General features: G+C 44.0%; 1 protein-coding gene and 1 long non-coding RNA gene across 8 annotated transcripts in view; one reads left to right on the plus strand and one right to left on the minus strand.

Annotated features, from left to right (window-relative positions):
* The window catches only part of LOC141758701 (uncharacterized), a 245,243-nt gene that overhangs the window by 180,539 nt on the left and 39,426 nt on the right, over positions 1 to 25,278 (minus strand). The window lies entirely within an intron of this gene.
* Positions 880 to 23,374, plus strand: sema6d (semaphorin 6D). 6 transcript variants are annotated; one of them, XM_074620143.1, is made up of 20 exons: positions 885 to 1,064; positions 8,778 to 8,949; positions 9,479 to 9,590; positions 10,708 to 10,768; positions 10,979 to 11,041; positions 11,149 to 11,250; positions 12,473 to 12,563; positions 12,799 to 12,918; positions 14,562 to 14,650; positions 15,413 to 15,630; positions 15,720 to 15,851; positions 16,460 to 16,615; positions 16,875 to 17,048; positions 17,397 to 17,537; positions 17,749 to 17,826; positions 17,939 to 17,997; positions 18,560 to 18,616; positions 19,133 to 19,315; positions 21,058 to 21,299; positions 21,400 to 23,367. In XM_074620143.1, exons 2-20 carry the CDS (start codon positions 8,826 to 8,828, stop codon positions 22,531 to 22,533), a joined length of 3,336 nt encoding a protein of 1,111 aa, XP_074476244.1. In that variant the 5' UTR covers positions 885 to 1,064; positions 8,778 to 8,825; the 3' UTR covers positions 22,534 to 23,367. The 6 variants fall into 6 exon arrangements, with proteins under 6 accessions (XP_074476286.1, XP_074476244.1, XP_074476269.1 ...); XM_074620151.1 differs by lacking the exon at positions 885 to 1,064 and adding an exon at positions 1,745 to 1,961; XM_074620168.1 differs by lacking the exon at positions 19,133 to 19,315.

The raw sequence follows: 25,278 nt of genomic DNA on the forward strand, positions 1-25,278 counted from the left end.
GGAAACCCAGAAAGTCGCGGAAGGTCTAATTTTTTAGGTTAGGTTACAACCTGTTCACACATTGGCAATAAAAAAACAGTTAAAAAAACTTTTATATGTTCCTTTAAAAGTCACCAGAATGCAGGAAACAAAGTCTCTGAAGCTAATTTTTTTCTCGGGGAGGATAGATAGAGTAGATAGAGTAGATAGAGTAGATAGATAGATAGATAGATAGTAACTTTATTGATCTCAAGGGATATTCGAGTTTCCAGCATCACAGTTCCATAGTGCAAAACATGTTAGTAAAAAGGCAGTAAAAAAAGTTAGTAGTGCAAAGTACAAAGTCAAGGTTAGCAAAGTACTGAATGTATTATTGCAAAATAGCTCGCTAAAATAGATAATGCATCGGTTTATCGAGTTATTTGTCATAAATGTAAAACTTTTACTCTCCACTATTCATTCATATTTCTCTCCACTTTGAGAAGAAGAATCAGTTGCATGATGCTTTGCTGCAGCAGAAAAGGGAGATTTGAGCTGCTTCAACCATCTCCCTCCTCTTAAATCCAAACATTTCTAAAGCTGTGTTTTACTAAGCAGCCACAACTCAGAGCTGAAATGATTTTTACTAGGCGCTCTTGCTGACTTGGAGAGTTGGGGGATGGGGTTTAACAGGAGGAGGAGGTGGGGGGGTGCAATATGGGGTCACACAGGAGGAGAAGTGGGAGGGAGGGGGTCGCTCTTTTCTTTCTCTCTCCAGGCTCTAGGAAAGAAAGGAAGGAAGCCAGAGACCCAGTGCGTAGAGCTGGATGGTGCTGGTGGTGGTGGTGGGAGGGACCTGGAGCAGGATCAGGATCAGGAGCTCTGCTCATTGGTAGGCTGCTCCTCTCTCTCTCTCTCTCTGGATGGATTGACTTAACACGGCTCGAATTACACCATTTGCCGTGCATTAGTTTGTTTTTCTCCTCTCCTCAGCCAGGAGAAAGAAGAAGTTGATTCACTATACGACGCGCACGATATTTTTTTCTTTTTTTGGAGGATTACAGCAAACGCAAAAAAAAGGATACAAAATAATCATTACAGATGAGGTGAGTTTTTCTGCGTGGATTCACTTTGTTGCGCCGCATTACGCAGTGAAAGTGGAGGAGGAGAAGTAGGGAGAGAGGAGAGGAGAAGTCCGGGCTGGGATATACGAAATGTTGCTTCTCTCTCCACCATAGCGACCTATGCTGCTCTGCAAAAACTCATGGTTGCAGGACACAAATAAGTCAGGTCCGGACTATTTATACTAGTCAGATTTACTCTCCATTCATTCCTTTATGTGTCCTGCCCGGAACGCGTCTCTCCAGCGCGTAACAAGAGAATAAAGCACATCTAAAGTCACCTCTTTATTTGTTTCTACACTCCTATTGAAGCTGTCAGAAACCTTTATTCTATTTAAAGTCACATCATTACATTATGTATGGTGAATCTAAAGCTAAGTGAGTTGGGTAAACAAGCACAGAAAAATAGTTTTGAGTGTATTGATTAGTGTTATTATTCCCTGTGTTCTGTTAGATCAGCATTAAATCAATGATTGTACATGAAGAGAGAGCTGTAGTGAGGAGAGCGCCTCGTTAATGTTTATGTCTTTTCCCTCTGCTTTCCAAAGTTAATAGTAGTGGACGGACGTGAAGGGGGGCTGGTTGTGTATGTATGTATGGGTGTTATGATGGAGGAGGGGTCTCTGTGGCTCCGTGGCAGAGCAGAGCTTTGAAGATCAGTCATCAGACTTCATCGGTCACTAGATGCTCGGATGTGTTGAGCGGAGCTGAAATCTGCGCGCAACTGGATGAGAAAAAGAGAGAAAAGAAGTGGGGTCCGGATTGGAGCTTTAAAATAACCGGAATATTACATGCTGGTGTGTTTTCTCTTTAAATGGATTACCAAAGGAATATGATGTTCAGTCGGATTGCCACATTCATGAGTGAATTCGGACACAGAAGGTAGGATGGTTTTTAATTATTGCTATTTTATTTCTATAGGATCTGTTATTAAGGTGGATTTAATAAAAGGACACATGCCTCTATTCTATATGGAGAGCTACTTTGTGAACATAATCTATCCAATTGAATTCGATTCCAAAGTAAAATCATGTTAGATATACGCATAGATAATGATTTATCGAGAGTAGAATCGGAGCCACGCCAGCCTTTAACAGATCCATCACGCTGATTACGTGTCCCGTATTTCACTCACAATAGCTCATCTCTTCTGCTGTGCATTGTTCTCGAGTTGTGTTAAAATAGCCCAAGGCGTAAATCAAAGTATTTTCTGGTATATTTTCGACTTAAAAATCAACTTAACCTGCACATGATTGTACGGAGCATGCTGTGGCCAAAACATGAAACAATACAAGGCGAGAGAGAGCAGGACGGGCAGTTTGACTTGAAGGTTGTGTTGCGTGCTCACCCACTGATGATGCCTTTAATCTATTTAATGCATTTGCATTATGGTATTCTCATATTGGGTAATAAATTGGAGAAGCGCTCGTAACCTTTCTGGAGGCAGAGGCAAAGCAGAGGCGGAGCAGAGAGAGAGCAGAGCCCAGCCCTGTGGAGGCAGCCAGACCCATCACAGTTGTCACTCCACCGCTGTCCCTCAAGTCTTTGTTGTCTTTTGTATGAGTCCTACATGTGGGCTAAAGGGATCCTGAAAAGATTTACCACGGGTAAAAACTTGAATGCCTTTACGCGCCGGTCCGCACAATGCTCGCATTAGAGCCGGGGCTGCTGCACGGATTGTGTGCGTAAAAGAGGAGCGAAAAGATCCCCACGAAAACTTGAAAAATGACCAACGAATGAAGGAAAGAGAAACAGAAGAATAACAAGAGAAAGAGAGAAAGGAATAAGGAGCGTTCATTTGTTTCACAAAGGAGGCAAAGGTTGGAGTAGTTTGAGCAATTGTTCTGTGTCATTATTTAAGGAAAATTTGGCCAAATGAAATAAATGATCAAAAAGGAGATGAACCACATATAAGGGCTTATTCTGAAGTTGTCTGGTGTGCTATAAAAAAAAAGTGTACACTCATTTAATTTGAGCTTGTCTGTGGTCAAAATGATTGGTGCTATTCTCTCAAACCAGTGCAGTCATTTGACAGAAATAAAAACAGCAGATCTGTTTCCAGATGTGTTCATTTCCCTGAACCTCTGGAGCGCCAGAGAGAAAGAGGAGAACCCCAGCTTAGAGGTACTGAAGCTACAAACTTGATATTGGCAGGAGCAAACCCACTCCGGCCGGGTTCAAACATCAGAACCAGCCGCGGGGTTAGCTGACAGCACAGCTGGCTGGCACTTCGCCTCACCGGTTACGGGGTCAGAACTCAGCGACCAGAACGATCACCGTTAACCTCCACTACAGCCGGCCGTAACCCCGGAACAACCACCATTGAACCATACAGTGATCAGCGTTAACCCTTTACACCATGCAACTGCTGCTTTGGGGCACCAGATTCAACATTAAAGTGGTTGAGTGATAAAAGTTTGCGTTTGGAGTCAATCTGTTTGCTTTGAACCCCCCCTTTCAGGAGCCCCAGAACGGCTCTCTCTTAAATGTAGGTCCAGTGACCGGGGGTGGGGCTCTATTGTGTTGACTTGCCCAAAGCCCCCTTTGTTTCCTGGTCACACCTGCAGATCAGCCCCCTTTTGTGCTTGACTATAGCAGAACTACTGCTGAGAACAGCCTTTCTCCTGTTTCACTCCGCCTCTCTCCAAAGGTAGAGAAGAAAGGGAGGGAAGCTCGGTTTAGGGTGGCACGGCCCTCTCCTTCTGCCAAATCTCTGAAGCAACAAGTCCAACCAAGCCCCTCCGAAGTGATCCTTAGGTAAATAGGACGCGATTAGGGGGGGCCGTGGTTATTTCTGAAGTGGGAGAAGGAGCAGTAATCATTTCTGGGCCCTGTGTGGTGGCTGCTCTAATCATCTGGCTGACTCACGTTCCTGTGTGGCTGCTCCTTGATTACTTTCTCAGAGCAGTTGAGACAACCGTGTTATAGGACGTATCCAGTTTTAGACGTACATAGCACCGAGTGTGAAGAGTGAAATGCCTGAAACTGAACTCCTGAGCTATCTGATTTCCCGTGCTGTTAGGTTTACAGATCAGTACGGTGCAAGGTGACAACAAGCCGAGCAGCCTCGAGCAGCAACGGCAGCAGCAGCCATTGTTCTGCTGGGATTACATCCACCCATCACACTCGCACACAACTTACAAAAACCTCACGCTCCCCTGTTGTTTGTCTTCCTTTTATTAGCCCCAATTCCTCCCAATAGGATTCAGTGTTAGAGTGTGTGGGGGGGGGGGGAGGTTAAGGCTGACATATGCCAGTGAAAGCACAGCTAAAAGGAGAATATGTGTTAATCTGTCATTTTTAAGCTCGGAGCACTAAATCTTCAGCTGTAACTACCAGAATTGGGCTACAGACCCGCCATCAGTAGAAATAGCAATCCACCAGACCCCCTTCCCCTCCTCCTCTTCCCGTGTTTAACACCGTGGGCCCGAGCCAACAACATCAGTGGGGAAAGTGCGTGGTTGTAGGACATTGAAAAGCCTGTAATAACAGAGGTAGAGAGAGGCAAGGCTGAATGGCACCGAGTTGCGTGACAAGCCCAGCATCTCTAGGCTTGTTGAGGCCTATATATGTGTATGCACACACTCGCACACACACACTAACACACACTTGAGGGCAGGAACCGGAGAGCGCAAAGGAATAGTCAATAGAAAACACGCTGGGCTCACTAGAGATTGAGGAGTAATTTTAGATCGCTGACCTCTGGATGTCTTCTGTTTCTGTTTTACATTAAAGTTTCCGAGGAAAGCCTTCGCCTTCGCCTCCGCAGCGTGGCTTTTACCGTGCAAGGAATCATGGGAGATCGGAGCTGCCTCTCGTTGAATTGTTTAGCCAGGGAGAATGGCAGAAGAAAAAAAAAGAGGCGCTCTCGAAGAGGGGATACAGAGAGCGACTCTAAATTGTGACAAGCGAGGAAATGATTTACCTGTGAACAGTGTGGACTGGAAGCACAGCCTGCAGCCTGTATGATAGCACTATACGATTGAAATGTGCAGCTTGGTTTATTTACCTTTCATAGCAACCTCTTTTTTTTCTCTATTGTTGTACGTTTGGTATCTATTCCTGTCCCTGGCTTCTCCTGGAAACTCAGCAATTTATTGCTAGGGTTTTTAATACAGCACGCTTCGTGGTGTGAGAGCGTCTGAACCAGGCAGTAAAAAAAAAAGAAGCTGCTATGCTTTTAAGGAACACCACTGTCTCTCTTCGTGGAGCAGTGTCATCATTTCTCGTTTAGATTAAGTTGCTGACATCTTCTGTATAGATCTGGGAGCCCTGTGTGCATAGATCTGTGGATCATTTGTATCTAGATTAGACTGCTCCGGCATCATTGATGTTTGCAGTTCTATGGAGATTCAGACCCTCATTCATTCAGTCTATTTTGACAAAACATCAAACCCGTAATTTCACTATTAAGTGGACTAATTGAGATGAAGCGTTGCCTCGTCCAGGCCTTGCATTACTTAGTCATAATGACATTGCTCTTTCAAAGGCCTCAGTATCCCACAGAGTGCTGAATAGCCGTGATTACACACTGTTGATGACTAAAACACGCTGGCATTACTCCGCTTCCGTCGCCACCGCTTCCATTCTTTGTAGTGACGCACCGTCGTATAGGAACTGTTCAAAAAATTGGATAATTAGTGTCTGGAAAACACGCTGTGCGCTTTATATCAACATGTAGGCTTTTAGGTAGTGCAGCCAATTTGTGTATTATGTAAAGGCAGACATGCTGATGTATATTGATGTTGTCAGGTAAACACCTCATGCTGCCTAATTTTCTTCTTGACAATAAGGCTGAGCAATAAGGAGAAAATCAAATATCACAATATTTTGGACCAAATACCAAATACCTTGATATCGATATTGCGATGTTTACACAATAAGAGTTTTGATAAATAGTCATCAGTAATGTGGATATAATGAGTTAAGTGCTAGAACAGTCTAATAAGTTCAGAAAAATACATCACTTTACTGTAATTACGGATGCACCGATCCGACTTTTTCAGTACCGATACCGACAGCAATACCTGGGCTTAATTATCGGCCGATGCCGAGTACCGATCTGATACCAGTGTTTAATTAATAAGCTGTATGCCTCACTGTGGAAGTGACTGGGATCATTTTTTTTAATGTGTCAGACAACATCAGGCTCGACTTAAACATCACTTTCTTAACTTTGAAAAACTAAATGTAACAAATAAATAGATAGATATAAATTTATTTAATTGTTCTTTATTATTAAAATAATGAATTATACAGCAGCAACTTGGTAAAAAATCTTGAAAAATTAACAGGAATTACAATTGAACTGTAAACCTTTTTAATGCAGCAACAAATTGGTCCAAACTTAAACAGGAATTTCAGTATATAATGTATGTGTTATATAAACATAGAATGGAATTTAATAGATCAGTCCCAGTGTCATCGATACCTGAGCCAGCTATTTGAGTCAGTTATCGGCTCGATGTCCGATCCGGTATCCGTGCATCCCTAACTGTAATGCAGCCTTTAAAATCAGGAAAACACCTATGCCATATTACAGTATTATGATATCCAAAATCTATATTGATAAAGTCCATATCAATATAATATTGATATATTGCCCAGCCCTACTTGACAACCATGTGTATTACAGTTAATTATTTTTTATTTTTATTTTTTTATCTCAAAGATATCCAGCCTTTTACAGGATGAAAGTGACCAGATTTTGAGTCACAAAGTCCTCACATGGCTACAGCGATATGGTACAGTCCATAGATTGCCTTTTTTTCTGCGGCTCTGCCATGCTTCCTGTGTGGATCAATCACAGCACTAATGGCTTGGCAGGAAGAGCCCACAGACAGCACTGGAGCAGGTGTGCTTTGGGGCTAATTGAAAAATGAGTCAATACTGTGTGTGTCTGTGTGTGCGTGCACATGCATCAGTCTTTGCGTTACACCATTTGAAAGAGTGATTATGTATGTGCAGCCGAGTGTGTGTGTGTGTGTGTGTGTGTGTGTGTGTGTGTGTGTCCCAGTGTGCTCCCAGCTAATCCATCCCTCCGCCTGTATGACGTCTCCCGGTAAATTGTTTATATCCGTTCAGGCTTTGCCTGCATGAATAATTTGTTTGCCTTATAAATATTTGAATGTACACCGATCATTAATATGCACAGACACAGTCTGTCTCTGAAGCACCCCTTCATGTGCTAACATACACACTAAACTCCTGCCACTCCCACAATGAATTATTACCAATGTAGCTGCTGGTGTATCATGTCTACAATCAGTACAAACTATTATCCACAAAAATGACTACTATGTCAAAACAACTGTATGACTTGATCCTCCCAAGACAAAGCTGAGTGAATCACTGCACTGCAATAAAACGCACCCGCTCCTCAGGAAGGGCTGGAGCAATAACAGCCAGCAGAGCGCTAATAGAAGTCGGCTAAGGTCAGAGCAGAGGCCGCACTGGTGATGGTGATGAAGCTGCAACGTGCTGATTAGTGTTGAGCCCGGGACGAACCAATCGGAGCACAGATGTACAGAGACAGCAGGCCCGCCACGTTTCTGACAGAGTGGACTTCCGCTGTATCCAACACACACGGAGACACCCCACCGGTCACTTGGCTGACCTTCCCTTAAACAGCAGATGCAGCGAGAAAGAAAGAGGGGAAACGCCAAGCACTGCCGCTGAGAGCGCAGTCATCAATAAGCATGAGAGGGCATAATGTGTGCCTTATGTTAACATACTGGGCATCGACAAGGAAAGAAGAACTTCACTGTGGAAATTCTTCTTTTTTTTCATTGTTCTGAGTTTAACTAAGGGTTAGGATTTGGCAGTAGTGGAAGAGGTACTCAGATCTTTTACTTAAGTAAAAGTAGTAATACCACAGTGTAGAAATACTCTGTTACAAGTAAAAGTCCTGCATTCAAAAAGTTGCTTAAGTAGAAAAGGATTGGTATCAGAACATATGTAAAGTACTAAAAGTAAAAGTACTCATTATGTAGAATAATATTATTTAAAGGATAGGGGTAAAGGGGTTTATTTCACAACAATGACCCGCTAGCTGTACATTATCCCCACTTATTACACGGCTACTTACTTAAGAAATCAATAATTTGACACAAAAACGGCCCGCCAGAGTCCGAAATCAGATCTGCGCCCATAGCAACGGTCTGTTATACATAGCAACGGTCTGCTATAAAGAAATAAAAGACCGTAGAGTGCCGTGATTGACCGATCAGAATCGAGTATTCAACAAAGCAGTGTAATAAATTATATTATAATTATTGATGCATTAATTTGTCCATCACTTTAAACATGGAGATCATTTTCCCTATATATACTGACTAATAGCTTGAGTATTTCACCTGTAAAGTCTTTACCTATAATAATACATCATCATTTTTGGTCGATTATATTTAGTTTTAATAATCTTAATCTGCAAACTGACTAAAGTTGTCAAATAAATGTAGTGGTGTAAAAAGTACATTATTTGCCTCTGAGATGTAGTGGAGTAGAAGTATAAAGTAGCAGAAAATGGAAGTAAAGTAAAGTACAAGTACCATAGAATTGTACTTAAGTACAGTACTTGAGTAAACCTACTTTCCACCACTGGGATTTGTCTCATAAGACCACAGTTTGCAGCCAAAGGTTAAATATAACATGACATGTCAAGCAACTAACGCATGCTTTTTTTGTGCGTGTTTCCAGGTAACATCTCCACCAGAGTGAAACAGGAAGTGTCGTCTGTGAGCAGCCATGGGCCAGAGAGCTGCGCTTCTGCTCAGTGAGCTGCTGCTGCTGCTGCTGACAGCCTCACGCACTCTCCTCGCAGTCAGCTTCCCAGAGGACACCGTGCCCATAGATGTCGTTGACGCACACTGTGAGTACACGCACGCAAAACGGGCTCGGCAGAGACGGGGGGCAGAGACGGGGGACGGGGGACGGGGATAGAGTAGAGATTACAATTACTGCAATGTCACTGAAAAAGTCAACAGCCATCCTTTAATGTACACTTTTCGCTCACTCCAGTAGTCGCACGTGGAATAAAGACAAATACCGGCAGCCTCCTCCTTTTAGCCGTGTCAGCAGTTCAGACACTGGCACGCCATATTCACAGTAATAAAATCAATCTGCTGTATGGTCAGTTTAAGTGGATTTCATTTTCATCTCCGTGATGAGAGAACAGAGAGATGTGCTGACGTAGGCACAAACAATGACACACAGATATAATTATATAGAATATACTGTAGATCTTTGTACTCCACCTTAATTACAGGGGGATTTGTATAAAGCACACACACAGCGTATTTCTTTCTAATTAGTACAGTAGCAAGAGGTGAGTGTGGTTTATCCGCGCAAGCTTCTGCCTCTGAGTTTCCCCATTACCAGCGTGTGTGATGTCTTCACAGTTTCACGGAGGTACCCAGTGTTCAGAGGCAGGCCCTCTGGCAACGAGTCACAGCACCGCCTTGACTTTCAGCTGATGACCAAGATACAGGACACTCTGTTCATCGCTGGCAGGTAAACTCAACACACCATCTCTGTCTCTCTTTCACACATCCCCCCCACACCAATACACTCAGTCACTCCTTGGCAGGTAAACAGTGGCGTAAAAGGGGGAAAAAAAAGCTCTTAGTGTTATTGGATCTGTGGCTTCTAGGCCTGCATTTGATGTATATGGGCAGTATTGATCCGGGAAAGGCGTCTATCATGCCGGCCTGACGTCCTGTCAGGGATTTCTTGGCATCTTTACATGTCTTTTTGGTATTTATGGGCACTGGGATTAATCTGAGCGCCAGCACTAATATTGTAGCAGGAAATCAGTTCGACATCTACAGTATAAAACTCCCGACTCTGGAGTGAGTGTAATCACCTCCACATGTATCACTGCTGTCAGGTGGATCCTCCTTGTGCCAGCTTTTGGGTGTTCACATGTTTTCACTAAAAGTGAAGCTAACATGTTGTTTTCTTTACAAGGGGTTGATAAAATGTGTTCCCCATTGTTTCATTACATTTTTTATAACCGACACATAATCAAAACAATACGTGGTTGTCATGTAAAATGGTATGGCGGAGAGGATATTATGAGGCAGTTGCATAAAAATCAGAATTCGCTATGCATCAACTCTCACAATGCAGACATTTGAATGAACTATAGTGTCATTATTAACAGAAAACTACCTAGAGAAAGTGGTTTAAACTTATTTCCCTCAGATTTTCTATCACTGCGAACCAAAAAGTTGTGTTTCCTGCCGCGAGAAGAGGCTGAAAACACAGTTCACAGTAGATGAGATCCTCTAATGACAAGTGCCGTTCAGAAAAATATTATCATAATGGAGAATAAATAGCAAAATCGGGAAAACAATGCAAATGAGTTGCTGATTATGCACCAGGCAGAGTCCCTCGAAGAATGTGAAAAACAAGAAATGACTAGTGGATGTGTTAAAAATGGTATTTCTTTTAATTGAGAACTGAATTCATTTTGAATCAGACTTTTTCGCTCTTATTAATATTAATAATCAACACTGTTAAAGCTGTTTAAATGTTTAAAACTGTTTTAAAACATAAAAAATGAGAATGATTCCTGGTTGTGCTGCAGTGTCACTGAGCTGTGTGTTTTGTTGCTGTCTGTCCACAGAGATCAGGTGTACCTGGTCAGCCTGAGAGAATCCTACAGGAATGAGATCATTCCTTACAGGGTAAGATTTTCACCACGAGCTGCTCTCTCAATCCACAAACACTAAAAAGGGCTCCATAGAAAATACAGAGCCATTCATCAAGAGCTGGACAGGTTGTAAAATGAGAGAGTGGAAAAGGGAGGACTGTGTGTGTGCTTGTGCATGAGCGAGCGCATGTGTGTCCTTCAGTGTGCCGTGCTCGTGTTTAATGCTCCATGTTGCCTTTCACAGAAGCTAACATGGCGATCGGGCCAAGCTGACAGAGACATGTGTGCCGTCAAGGGAAAACGCCGAGTACGTATAAAAAGCCATTCACCTCGCACCTTTTGTCCGTGATGGAGGTTTAAAACGTGACCAGAGACGCTGCCTCTAAACACGCTGTCCTGTGTTTCTGTTTTCAGGACGAGTGCCACAACTTCATCAAAGTGCTGGTTCCCAGAAACGATGACCTGGTGTTCATCTGCGGTACCAACGGCTTCAACCCCATGTGCAGATACTACAGGGTTAGTATCCAGTCAGTGCCAAGGCCCTGCAGGCTCGGATGTGCGCAAAGGCACACACACACAAAATCTGGACTAGTGTTGTGAAAATGTTCTTAAAGGGGACACATCATGAAAAACTCACTTTTTCAGTGCTTGTGTTCATACATTTAGGTATCTGGAGCGTCTACCAACCTACAAACTGTGAAATAAGACCATATAGAGAGACTTTTTATACTTGTTAATAGAGCACTATATACTGCATTATGCTGAAGGAAGAAATGGCAGACGGACGAGAAGAGAGAGCAGCTCGACTGAGACAAATCCATGAGTTGTGGCGCGAAAATAATGTATTTAATGTGAGCAGAGCAGTGCATCACAACATAAACAGCCACAAAGTACTTTGTGGTTATTAATTTCGGAAAAATACACTTTTCGCCCCCCACATTCACAACGTTAATTCTTTCCTTTCACAATAAAAGCCCCTAGACATATATGCTACATCACTGCTTACTAATGGAACGTGAAAAATAGCTTACATATGTAGTTATAACACACATAAATAGATGGATGTATTTAGTATGGACGTTGATTTGGCACGTTTTAATTGTGAAACAGCAATGGCGTGATTATCGGCGCCGAGAAAATGTCCTTAGTAGTGTTCGAAAGTGTTTTTCCTTTTGCAGATGAGCTCATCTCTACTGTATAGTCCTCTACATAGAACTCCCTGGATAGTGAGTAGGGAGTCGTGAATGGGTGAATGATTTCGGACACAACCTATGTGATCAACAAGCCATTCAGATTTGGCTCCCCTTCCTATGTCCCATGCAGGCTCATTAGATTATAGAAAACTACCTTTGCGAAGGTGCAGCAAATTTTTCTCCCAAGCAGACTGGGCTTTTTCGGGAGGGGTCTTAAAGAGACAGGCGCTAAAAGTGTTTCAAACAGAGGGTGAATACAGGTATATTCAGACAGACAGTAAGAGTTATATAATGTTTTTTTTTAACAATAAAGTATATAAACCTGTTCTAGTAGAAACTCAAAATACAAGTATGAACCTGAAAATGAGCCTGATATGTCCCCTTTAAAGTGTTTTGGGCAACACACCCTTCATTTTAATCTCTCGTTAAATAAACTTGACTGGACTCGTTTGACTGATTCATGTGTGTGCTAGTGTTTCTATGTGTTTTCACTGTGTCCCATGATGAATCTTTTCTTTATGTGTGGGTGATTGTGTTCCCTTCAGCTGGATAACCTCGAGTTTGATGGGGAGGAGATCAATGGACTGGCACGATGCCCATTTGACTCCAAGCAAACCAACGTTGCCCTTTTCGCTGGTAAGGGTCACACACCCGCCCACACACACACATAGTTAGTCCTGCTGTACAAGAACTAATGGGTTCCTACTTATGCTCTCATTATCACCTCTGTGTCTTTGCCACGGTAAAACTGTGCCTGCAGCGATAACAACGCAGCTAATCAAGCCTTTTAAGAGAAGAGAAACAACAAAGCGTTGAAGAGCAATGTATCCCGGCTTTTAGTGACTGTACTCTTTGTTGTTTTGTTTTTCAGAAGGGAAGCTTTATTCGGCTACTGTAGCTGACTTCCAGGCCAGTGATGCTGTCATCTATCGCAGTATGGGTGATGGATCAGCCCTGAGGACCATCAAATATGACTCCAAATGGCTGAAAGGTAAGCGATTGCCTCTTCATCACTCTCACTCTTTATTTCTCTCTCCCCCTGCTTTCCTGGAGATACACGTGTCTATCCCTGTTCAGACCTGGCATTAGAATGTGTTTCCACAAGCGCCTGGAGTGACCACTTTTGATCGGATCTCACTTCCCTACTTTCTATGCAAATACACACGTAGCCCATCATTTCCATTTACAAAGACCAAATGCATAGTTGTTTTTAACGGCACACAGAGCTTCAGAGAGCCAAGGATGAGAGCAAGCGGGCGGATGGGCCTGAAACGCACAGACACATCACCGACAAGTCAATAAGCTATATAACTATACTGTATATTAGGGCTGTCAAAGTTGACATGATAATAACGCATTAAACGCATATTCCTTTTAACGGCACTAATTTCTTTAATGTATTAATGCAACTTGAGATTTAGCCCGGCCGCTATTCAATCTTTCAAAGGTTGTAGCGGGCTCAGTTTAAAAGCCAGAGTGAAAATACTGGCATCATATGAAACTAGAAAACTACATACTAGCTCAGCGTGAAGGAGGCTAAATAATGCTCCAAACTTAAGCAACATTGTAGTGAGGAAAAACTGACATGGCAATATTCAAATGGGTCCCTTGACCTCTGCCCTCAAGATATGTGAATGAAAATGGGTTCTATGGGTACCCACGAGTCTCCCCTTTACAGACATGCCCACTTTATGATAATCACATGCAGTTTGGATTAAGTCATAGTCAAGTCAGCACACTGACACACTGACAGCTGTTGTTGCCTATTAGGCTTGAGTTCACCATGTTATGATTTGAACATATCTTTTATGCTAAATGCAGTACCTGTGAGGGTTTCTGAACAATATTTGTCATTGTTTTGTGTTGTTAATTGATTTCCAATAATAAATATATACATACATTTTCATAAAGCAAGCTTATTTGTCCACTCACATGTTGATAAGAGTATTAAATACTTGAAAAATCTCCTATCTACCTATAAGGTACATTTTGAACAGATAAAAATGTGTGATTAATCACAATTAAATATTTGAATTGATTGACAGCCCCACTGTATATTAAGCTTTTTGTTGAGTTGTCTCTTGACGCAGTGTAGGACTTTTATTGTGAAAGGTCAGAATAGAAAGAGTGAAGCGGTTATGCGCTGATGTTGACAATGTGGGAGTAATAAAGTGTTTGCCGTTATTTTATTACCTTCATAAAATATAGGCACAACGTAACCCTCGGCTATACAAGCTGTTGTAGATTAACTCTTGATGAGTAGGCGGCCCTAAAATGTGGCCCAGGACACATTCACACAACCTCCTAATGTCGTCTGAGCGATCGGAGGTCAATGCGTCTTCAGGACACATGTTAATGCCAGGTCTGAACAGGGCCTACCTGCCAGCTGGCTGAATACCCATGGTACCTTTGCATGGCGTACGTATGTACGTGGCTGTCAGTCGTTTTTTGGAGTGATAGAGAGCTCTCTTGCCTCGCCAAGCTCCATGGGGATATGGCCCGTTCCCTCCCAGGAAATCTAGGTCACCCCCAGTCATACACAGCCTTGTACAAATCCCTGAAATATTCAACATGCACAGTGGTGGTGACGGTGCAGAAATACACTTCAACTCTCTGCTTCTGTCTCTCCCTCAGAACCTCATTTCCTGCACGCAGCAGAGTATGGGAATTATGTGTACTTTTTCTACCGGGAGATTGCAGTGGAGCACAGCAATCTGGGCAAGGTAAGACAGCGCACCTGCCGTTTATAACGCATTACATATTCCGCACAGATACAGTGTGCGGGCCTTTATCCAAAAAAAGGCTTACACCTCCCTCAGTGCATGCCACAAATGGCCCCAGTGGTAATGGGGCCCATTCAGGCGATGACAGTACATCGCATTAGAATACACGAGGAATTTCGAAAGCCAGTGTTTGCCGGGGATGATCTACTAATGTAAAACCATTACACAGACAGAGGATTTGTCTCCTGGAGATGTGCGCTCTACCTATGACACATGCAGAGGGCATTAGGATGTTCTGTGGTTGAGGCCAACCTCAGATTTGACCATGCCTCATCCTGAGCGGGTCTGGCCAAGCCGCAGGAAGCCAGCATCCTCCATCAGTCGCCAGCCAATAAATATTTCAACCCTACTAATGCTTGGGTGACACCTGGCCTCTGATGGAGGTTTGCACTGGTAAATAATTAAAACTGTCAAAGCCAACTGCTTCACACACTTCATTTATACTCAATCCTCGGTAATAAGAGCAATCAAACACGCATCCACACGGTGGGCGAGTCGACGCCACCGGGTGTGTTCTTCTTTTAAACGTTTGCTCCAGTCAGGGTGAACAATCTCTGCGCACGAAGTTAAAGATGAGAGCGCGTGTTTGTTAAGTCGTCTGTCCCGAGTTGCTACAGGATGGAGATGCATTATTCAGCGTGTTGAAGTGTTTTTAGTGACGTTCACTCGGCTGCCTTCCTCTTCCTCCCGCTTCTCTTTAAGGTTGTGTATTCTCGTGTGGCCCGGATCTGTAAGAATGACGTCGGCGGGTCACAGCGGGTGCTGGAGAAGCACTGGACATCTTTTGTGAAGGCGAGGCTGAACTGCTCGGTGCCAGGGGAGTCCTTCTTCTACTTCGATGTGCTTCAGTCCATCACTGACATCATCAACATCAACGGGGTCCCCTCGGTGGTGGGAGTGTTCACCACACAGATGAACAGGTTTGTTGTTAAAGTAACCCAACAACCCAGAAATGAGACATTTACGAGTCATACATGGATGTTACATTCATGTATTTCTTTCTCCACAGTATCCCAGGGTCAGCGGTGTGTGCCTTCTCCATGGCCGACATAGAGAAAGTATTCTTGGGTCGGTTCAAAGAGCAGAAGACTCCTGACTCTGTGTGGACTCCTTTTCCAGAGGAGAAGCTGCCCAAACCTCGGTAAGGATGAAACTTTTCTTTCCCCAAAATAATTTCCAAATTCTAAACCTTCCAAAGCCCACTGAGCCAAGAACGCAAAAACAAAAAGCAATGTTAAAAAAGAAAGATTTTAAACTTGCTTTTGTGGAGCAGGTGGGGCTCGACTCAGCAGCTGTTTACCACCTGACATCTTTTCCCATTTTTGTAACCCTTCTTTGTCCGGGTTAAACCCAATGAAATCTTTTCCACTAGTTATTAGCTTCGACCCAGCACACACATTCACCATCTGCTGATGATTAAATAATTAATTTGGCTTAATTAGACGCGTTGCATATTTAACCTGTTTACAGTCAGCACGTATATTTGCAGCCCTACCCTGAGTCCAAAACACAAAGTCCACCAAGCACCTCATTACCCCGGTAAATCATTAATGGAGGATAACCATGCATATGTATATTTTATGTTTCCAGCTGAGGCCTTTTTGTGATCCTAATAAGCACCTGCTCCCCCCCCCCCCCACACCCTCTCGTTGCACTTTTCAACCACGCTATTATGACTCCCTGGTGTGTGATCGTATAGGCTGATCTTTGACCTTTAGCCCTCTTGTTTGTGTGCATCCTCCATCCTAGACCTGGGTGCTGTGCAGGTCATGGTCCAGCTGCGTCCTTGAAGAGCTCCATCGAGTTCCCGGACGATACCCTGCAGTTCATCAAGTCCCACCCACTCATGGACACAGCTGTGCCTTCTATTGGTGATGAGCCCTGGTTCACCAAGACTCGCGTCAGGTAAACGCAGAAGCATATCAAATACCTTAGTTTTTAGAACAAAGTCATTTTTATGTTCCACCACAATATGCTAAACTTCTCTCATGGCATCATGTTTAATGCTGTCTTATCACAAGAAGCTCTCCGAGAACTTGCCTGAATAAAATAGTGTAAAATTAACCGAGAGCCGAAGCGATTTATGTATTCAAAATGGCCTCTCCTGTTTTGAATGGGTTAACCCCCACTGTGAGTAACACATGTCTCTCTGCTGTGTGTGAAGGTACCGACTGACATCGCTGGCCGTGGACAACGAAGCAGGACCTCACAAGAACTACACAGTGGTGTTCATCGGGGCTGAGTCAGGAGTTGTGCTCAAGGTTTTGGCCAAGACCTCCTCTGTGTCTCTGAATGACAGCCTGCTTCTGGAGGAGATAGATGTCTTCAACAGAGCCAAGTAGGGATGCACACACTTTTCACCCTGTCTCTCTTTCTCTTTCTGCCTCTCTTCTCTTTTTCTCTTCCCCTTTCTGGCCGAGGAGTCAGCAACTCTTAAAGTGAAGCATCCTGGCACAGATGGCGGTGTCTTGCCTGCTTTCTGTGCATGCACAGTATGTGTCTGATTGTTTTTCGTGGATGCGAACACGCACCCAGCGGCGTGTTAGAGGTTAAAATCCTGTTAAACTGTGAGAGAAAGCTTTATGTGACTTCTCCACCTAACAAGTGATTAAATCTACTGAGACTGAAACAGTAGACAGACTTATCTGATAAACCTCTGATCAGGTTTCTCTCTTCCCTTCCCCAGGTGCCTGTCTAACCACGAGGATGACAAGCGTGTCCTCTCGCTGCACGTGGACAAAGACGCGCACAGCCTGTATGTCGCCTTTTCAAGCTGCGTCATCCGTATTCCCCTGAGTCGCTGTGAAAGGCATTCTTCCTGCCACAAGTAAGTGACGCGCTAATGCGCACGTAGCGGGTTCAAATGTGCTCCGTGCGGTCGGTCATAGGTTTGTGACTTTATTGTTTTGTGTTTCAGTAAATGCCATAAAAGGGAATGATAACGGCTTCATGTTTTGCCTTTTGGTTAATGTTCACACAGGCACAAATGATTATAGTGCTTTTCCCAGAATGATTAAACCCTGTTTGTGTGTCTCCAGGTCCTGCATTGCATCAAGGGATCCCTACTGTGGCTGGACGCCTCATGGGGCCTGTGAGAGGATAGAGCCTGGTGTTTTGTGAGTTCAAGCCTCAGCTGTGATATAAAGTGTAAATATTATAGATGAGAAAATGAGAATTTTTTGCAACTCTTTGATGAATCTCTCTATCTCTTCTTTGCTCTCTTTTTAGGACTGGATATGAGCAGGATGTTGAATCTGGAAACACCGCCCACCTGGGAGACTGTCATGGTACGAATCTCATCTCCATGCCATGCCGTCTAATCCTGAGACACATACACACACAGATACACATACACTGACACACACATACAGACAAACTCATCTCCACACACACTCATGAGCCTGCACACTCACACCAGTAACCACTCCAGTAACTTGCCCCTACATGAGTCTCTATGTACAGTATTAACACACACATCTGCATACAGTACATGGCCACCTGTAACTTATGCCACCTGTGAGGCAGAAAACATGGACATGTACAATTATGGGTCATGTTCAGCCGGTGCAAATGGTAGAGGTCTTAAAAAGATATCTGTTGGCCAGAAAATGTGCCTTTGCTGATTTTACTGTAAAACTCCCGTCCCCTTCATTTGTACCAGCTAAACATGACCCCGGGCTGAACCTCAGTATTGATCAGAACCAGAGGACCTCCAGTGAGAAAAGGACACTGCTAGCGGGTGCTTTATATCTGTATTATTAAATCAAACTGCACTCTTAGAGGAATTTTTGTTTTTTTTTACTCCTGAATTCCTTTATACTGATTTCTTGTCCTTTTTAATTCTTTTAGCGTTTTTGGGCACTACATCAGCGCCAGATTACAAATCATTTGGCGACCCTACCTCTGGTTAGTTTGATCTTTTACTCAAATGGTTTCTTTCCTTGAGTTCAGCATCTCCAACCCTGTCTTTCCACCACCACCACCACCATTCATCTCTTCTTACCAAACACCTCCTGAATGCTAATGTCACCTGCTTCATTTTCATCGTCAAAAACGACACATTCATAGGCGACATCGGTGCTCTATCTCAGCACAGATTCACTTCCTCCTTTTCACTCATCACTTCCTGTTTCCACCCCCTTCTCTTGCATGCCCACCCACCATCCCTTGGCATCCCTACTGTTGTGTACCGACTCCTCTTTAGACACCTCAGTATCCTCTCCTTTTACCCCTTCCAAATTGTCTAAACCAAACTGTACTTTAATTGGTCTGTGAATGTGAACTGTGACAAGGTTTATTCACTATTTTGTCAGACACTAACCTTAAAAAATGACCCATTGCCCCATGCCTACTAACCGGGATGACAACAGTATGCTTTACCCACGTCTGCACAGTTTGTTAACAATTTGTTTGTCACCACAGACATGGAGTTTTCATCATCGCCAGTCACTGTCCACCCCAGTGGGCCCATACACCCCCCAGTACTCATACCCACTCAGAGCCCCAGCTCTGGGCCTGGTCCAGAGCTCTACGGCTCAGGCTTTGTGCTGCAGGATGACCCAGCCACCTCCCATTCTTTAGACACTATCCCAGGGGGCCAAGAGGGTAAGGCCCACAGGGAGGCAGCCAGCATGCTGCAATGAGTCTGATCTGATAGCTGCCAACAACTCGCACTAAGCCACACTTATGTGAATCCACACACATAGGCTCACATACTGTATGCAAACACACACATGTGCACACATTGGCAGCTATTTAGGGTTTCCATTAGATATCATGGCAGATTGTAATTTAGTCTCTCTTTTTTTTCTCAAATATACATTTTCATACATAATTTATTTTGCTATAGACCCCTTTTCTGTTAGTAGACATGACGACGTATTTTGTTGGCGGAGCGTTAAGTGGAGGCAGAATAATTCTCTGAACACGTTAGTTAATGCTGGCTAGCTAGTTTTGTTGGCTTGTTTTTTTAACAATGGAAATAAGAGTGTCTCTCAATATGTTCAGTCACTCATTGTTTGGGACCACGAGTGTTAGTTGAGAAAGTTAGCTAAGTAGCCAGCCGTCCGTGGCCAGCAGCAGCGCTGTAAAGACAAATTGAGAGTGTATAAATCTTTGGATAACTTTAGTTTATATATCCTTCAGTAAAGTTGGTCAAAAAGAGAGTCATATAATATCGGCGAAGCATTTCAGAGATGGAGAGAAAATGTTGCTAATAGTTTTTAACTTCTGCTAACCACAGCCAATGGCTCACGGCTGCGGTTAGCAGAAGGCTAAACTATTAGCAACATTTTCTCTCCATCTCTGAAACGCTTCGCCGATATTGTAGCTCGCTAGAGCCTCGAATCAGTTTGTCATCTCAAATGTATGTGATATCTGGATTCTGGCACCCAACAACACAGCAAGATGACATTTTCGTTGTGCAACTTTAGCCCACTGCTAGTGTTAGCCTCCAGTCTTTCCTTTATTTTGCCTCCAGCTAACACTGTGACGTAATCATGCCGTTGACACAAAAAGGGTCTATACATATTACATTTTTATGTTATCATTGTTTTCTTTTGTTAAAATTGTTATTTTCTTGTGGTATTTCTTTCTTTCTTTCTTTTTCTTTTTCTTCCTAGTTTTCTAATCATTAAACCTCGCACTCACTGTTCTCACATTGTTTCTTTTGTTTGGATTTACAGTAGCTTCTGTCTCTGCCAGTATAGATTTTTTAACTCGAGCTCTAGTAACAGTTTACCCTGGCTGGTAGATCATTGACTGGGCCTGCTCTGCCACATCACTATTGTGGCCGCACGGTGGATGACTAACTCTTTCAATGTCTGTGGTTACTAACAAACTTCCAGTAGAGCAGCAGCTATCTCAACGCCTGGGAGACAAGTTTCTCTTTCCTCTGAACAACATCCTGCTGGTTGATCTCTTGTGTGATAAGATTGATTTGGCTCTCCATCTCAGATAACAGTGCACTCCTAACCCTTTGGTACCAGTTAAATGCATGACAAAAATTCACTAGTGGAACGTGGATTAAGGCAACACTTTGAGTCTTCCCTTCTGTACTAACATAGCACTGCTTCTTATAGATGGTGAAATGGATGTGGGTACCTAACAGCTTCTGACAACTCTCACCATATTTCTTCTTCATCTGGGTTTAGATCAATATGAATGTGTCTATTTGGTTGTGGTTGACTGGCTGCCTTGTATGGGGGAGGTGTAAAACCAGAAAACTCATGCATGGTTGTGTTCTCACACAAACATGCACATTTCTGCTATTGAATGGGGAGGGACGCTTCACTGAGCACTTTGACTCGTTTCACCAGGGGGTTAACCAATGTGTCAATGTTTTGTAGGTGTGTGGGATATCCAAGCAGGTGAGACCAACCAGATGGTCCACATGAACATCCTCATCACCTGTGTGTTTGCCGCTTTTCTCATGGGCGCTCTCCTGGCTGGTTTGATTGTTTTCTGCTACCGAGACTCATTCCTCCGTAAGCCGAGACATGTCCACAAGGATGCCGAGTCTGCACCGTCCTGCTCCGACTCCACTGGAAGCTTTGTCAAGCTCAACGGCCTCTTTGACAGCCCTGTAAAGGTACAGCCAATAAAAACAGTTCCGATGCTACATTAGTCTTTTGCGGAGATGAGTGATTGAACAAGATGTAATCTTTTGATTTTTATTGTCACATTCGTAGGAGTACCAGACCGACGTTGATTCTCCCAAGATGTACACCAATCTGCTGAGCAACGGCAGAGACCTGAATTCACCCAACGGAGACACCAAGACCATGATCCTGCGGGACAACTGTCAGCCCCCTGAGCTGGCTGCCCTACCCACACCGGAGTCCACCCCTGTGCTTCAGCAGAAGAGCCTGCAGCCCATCAAGAACCAGTGGGAAAGGGCTCACGGAAAGGCCAGTGGGCCTCGTAAGGAGTCCAACTCATCAGCCAAGAGTCCTCAGTTCCTTCTTTCTTCTCCTGCTCCTCCTAGCGCCAACCACCCTCACCTTGCCTTGGGGCACTCCCACATCCCTAGTGCGGTTGTCCTGCCCAATGCCACACATGACCACTCCAGCTTTGACAATGGAGATGATACACTGCCACATTCCTCTGAAAGGAAGCAGAGGAACCCTGACTCTAAAGGAAGTAGGAAAGAGCAGAAAAGGTCTGTGGATGCCAGAAATACCCTAAATGACCTTTTAAAACACCTAAATGACTCAGTGGCCAACCCCAAGGCCATTCTTCCAGAGGGATCAGGGCCTCGCCCAAGGCAACATCTCACACTGGAGCCCATGGAGGAATTGACTGAATTACCGCCCAAGGTGCCCAGCCGTGAGGCTTCCCTGTACTCTCCCTCCTCCTCCCTGCCGAGGCACAGCCCCACCAAGAGGGTTGATGTGCCCATGCCCAGCACTCCCACGACACCAACGGGAAGCCTGAGCATGGGGGGCACCCTGGAGAGGCAAAGAGGAGGGTATCAACTCCACCGGAGTGCCTCTCACAGGCACTCCTTATCCACCTCGCCAAATGGGGTAACCATGGGGGTGTCTGTGTCTCGCCAACACAGTATGAACAGAGGGGGATACATGCCCCCAACACCCCCCTCCAGACTTGACTCCCAAGGTGGAGTGATGGGGGCAGGTATGCACTCATCCCACTCATCCCACTCATCCTCTGTATCCCGACAGAGCAGCTACAGTGGGTATGGCTCACTCCCTCGCACAGGGCTTAAACGGACCCCATCGCTAAAGCCAGATGTGCCCCCTAAACCCAATGGGTTTTCACCACAGACTCCACAGATGCGAGTGGTCAATAAGTACAGTTATTAAAAGAGCATGGACACTTCTGAGTGAGCTCTTGGCCTTGACTGTAGAGCTTTGAGCCCTGAGGGCTTGGGGGGCAGCTACGGATGGGGTGGGGCCTAGTGTGTGTTTGTGTATCGATTTGAGGTGTGTTCCCCCTTTAAATGATATGCACATTCACTCACACTAAAAAGGGAAAATCACACATGTGGCCAAAGATACTCCTTGGGGCTTTTTCGCTCCCTACATCTCCATCTCCCTCCCTTGTCACGGTAGCCACAGGATAGGAAGAGTGGAACAGTGGTGAATCTGCTGCTCCCCGTTGTATCTGGGCTTGGGTGTCACCCGTTCCCATATTAGGTACGAGGTTTAGGACGCTACGGCCTTTTGGCGTGTGGTGCCAGGTTTAAAAACCGTGGAATACTTGAAGAATGGGTCTCATTTGTCACTGCCCTTGAGCACTGTCTTCCCACTAATGTGAACTGAACAAAGAGGAGAGGTAGGCCACGCCTTTGTTTGTAAGATGGCTGGGGGCAGCGGAGAGGAAACTCAAACATCATAAGTGTGCGTGTTGCTTAAGATGTATATGAATCAAGCAGCAAGCGAACAGAGGAAAAGAGTGCAAATGAATGTGTGCGTGAGTGTGTGTGTGTGTGTGTATGTGTGTGTGTGTGTGTGTGTGTGTGTGTGTGTGTGTGTGTGTGTTGGTTGATTGGAAAAGCAGATATTAGGCCTTCGCACTTGTTCATCAAGAGTGGCCACTTGCCAGAGGATGCACCTTAAGACCTGTCTTAAGACCTAAATCACTGTCTCTCATTTCAATAATATTATCTCTTTGGTCTTGTTTGAACCCATCTGAACCGAGTCTTAACCATAAATTTGTGTCATTCTTTTTGGTAATTACATTAGGATGAGGTGAAGTTGGTCATGCTGGGTGTATACTGGGACAGGAACTCTGTAACTCACTGGGAAATTTTACATAGTATTTGCTGCTATTGGTTTTATACACCGACGTTTGTCTTTGGTGCATTGTTTTCTCTACCAAACCGAGATAGCCCTTGATATGTGTGTGCACATCTGCTTGTGTGTGTGTGTGTGTGTGTGTGTGTGTGTGTGTGTGTGTGTGTGTGTGTGTGTGTGTGTGTGTGTGTGTGTGCGTGTGTGCGTGCGTGCGTGCGTGTGTGTGTGTGTTATATCGCAGACAGAGGCCAAGAAGTTTTCAGCAACCAAACGCACTGTTAAAACTGATACATGGGGGGAAAAAAACGCTTCTCTCCAGAACAGAAACCTCCCCTAGCCTCCACTGCCCCTTTGTAGGATTTATACTGGTGGTTCAGGAGACTTCTTTCTTTATGTAGCAATGGTATTAAGAACAAAACATACATTTCTCATCTCATTCTATAAATGAATTTTGAAACAAAAATGATTTGCCTTTATAATGTTTTACTGTGTTATTTAAAGAATTTACCATATGAAACTAAAGCAACACCAATGGTTCAGCCCATGTATATGAATTCAACATTTCAGGGCACTTCTGTTCCGTTAAACTTGTGTGTCCCCTAATAGAACAAGACTAGACTTTTCCTTCTACATTAATCCTATTAAAAAGGTATATTAAACTGACCCTAGAACAATACATGGATGTAACACCTCTGTCATCTGCCGTGCTGGTTCTGCAGCCCGTGATCCCTGTGCAGCTTCCCTGCGAGTGGCCAGTGTACAATCAACACAACAATTTACCAATGTGTCCAAATGAGTCATGCTGGGAATGACAAGGTCCTGTATATATACTTAAATACTATAAATAAGGAGTATAAATATTTTTAGGCAAGTGAACCTGAATCTGTGCATTGTGTGCCTTATTCACAAAATGATCTACTACAGTATATACTATTGGCAATGTCAATTGGTCCTCTGTATGCTATTGTCATATTATACTATATAAACAAGTTTTTATTTGAAAATCAGCAGGATGTGTTGAAAAATCACATCCTAATCCAAACTGAAGGGAAAAGAAGTGGAAAAGAAATTGATATACATTGAACTTATGAATGCTAGTCTTAAATTTAACTTTAAAGTTTAAGTTTCTGACTTAAGTTCGCACTACACAACTTTCAAAGTCGTCAGATCGCTGTGCTGTTCACACTACACAACTTGCTGTCTTGTAATCAGGAGTCTTTAAGTCGTTGTGGTTTTCACACTATGACTGACTGGAGACAGGATGTCACACACTACAAGGTCTTTCATCTGGAGGAATCCCCGATAAGGTTTCCAAACTTACTTTTTATGTCTTGACAACATGTGAGAAATACACGGTAAATGGCGTGATACCATACGCGAGACACATTGCTGATGTTGTCGTTGGCACATGTTCACAAAATAGCCTGTTTTCCACCGGTTTCCACACTATTTTTTACTATTTATTCCTCTAGGTGCAACAACAACTTTGCTCCGTGTTGCAAATGCAACACATACAGTCAACCAGGTTTCCCCTCAACCCGTGTCTTGCGCTCTCATTGGCTGTAGGTCGTGGCCGGAGTCCCCGACAGGTCCAAATAATTATCATGCTAGACATCTGGAATGTGTCTGCGAGCGTTGGTGAGCCTCTTGGCTTGCGTCTTTGAGCAACTAACATACGACGCTCGAGTGCTGATGTACGAGCGGCCAGCCAACGCCGATTTGCCTCCGATCAGGGAGCTCCAAAAACTGTCTGGGAGCTGAAAATCAGGGCTAAAGTTGTGTAGTGTGAACTAGGCATTAAAGGGCAGTCAA

This window comes from Sebastes fasciatus, chromosome 2 (genome assembly GCF_043250625.1).
Source record: "Sebastes fasciatus isolate fSebFas1 chromosome 2, fSebFas1.pri, whole genome shotgun sequence".
Taxonomy (NCBI): Eukaryota; Metazoa; Chordata; class Actinopteri; order Perciformes; family Sebastidae; genus Sebastes; species Sebastes fasciatus.

Bases quoted from the DNA above. Each gene is read 5' to 3' on its own strand.
- sema6d (XM_074620143.1), top strand. From the start codon at position 8,826: ATGGGCCAGAGAGCTGCGCTTCTGCTCAGTGAGCTGCTGCTGCTGCTG. The intron at 9,591-10,707 runs GTAAACTCAACA...GTCTGTCCACAG, and splicing joins ACTCTGTTCATCGCTGGCAG to AGATCAGGTGTACCTGGTCA. The intron at 12,564-12,798 runs GTAAGGGTCACA...TTTGTTTTTCAG, and splicing joins CAACGTTGCCCTTTTCGCTG to AAGGGAAGCTTTATTCGGCT.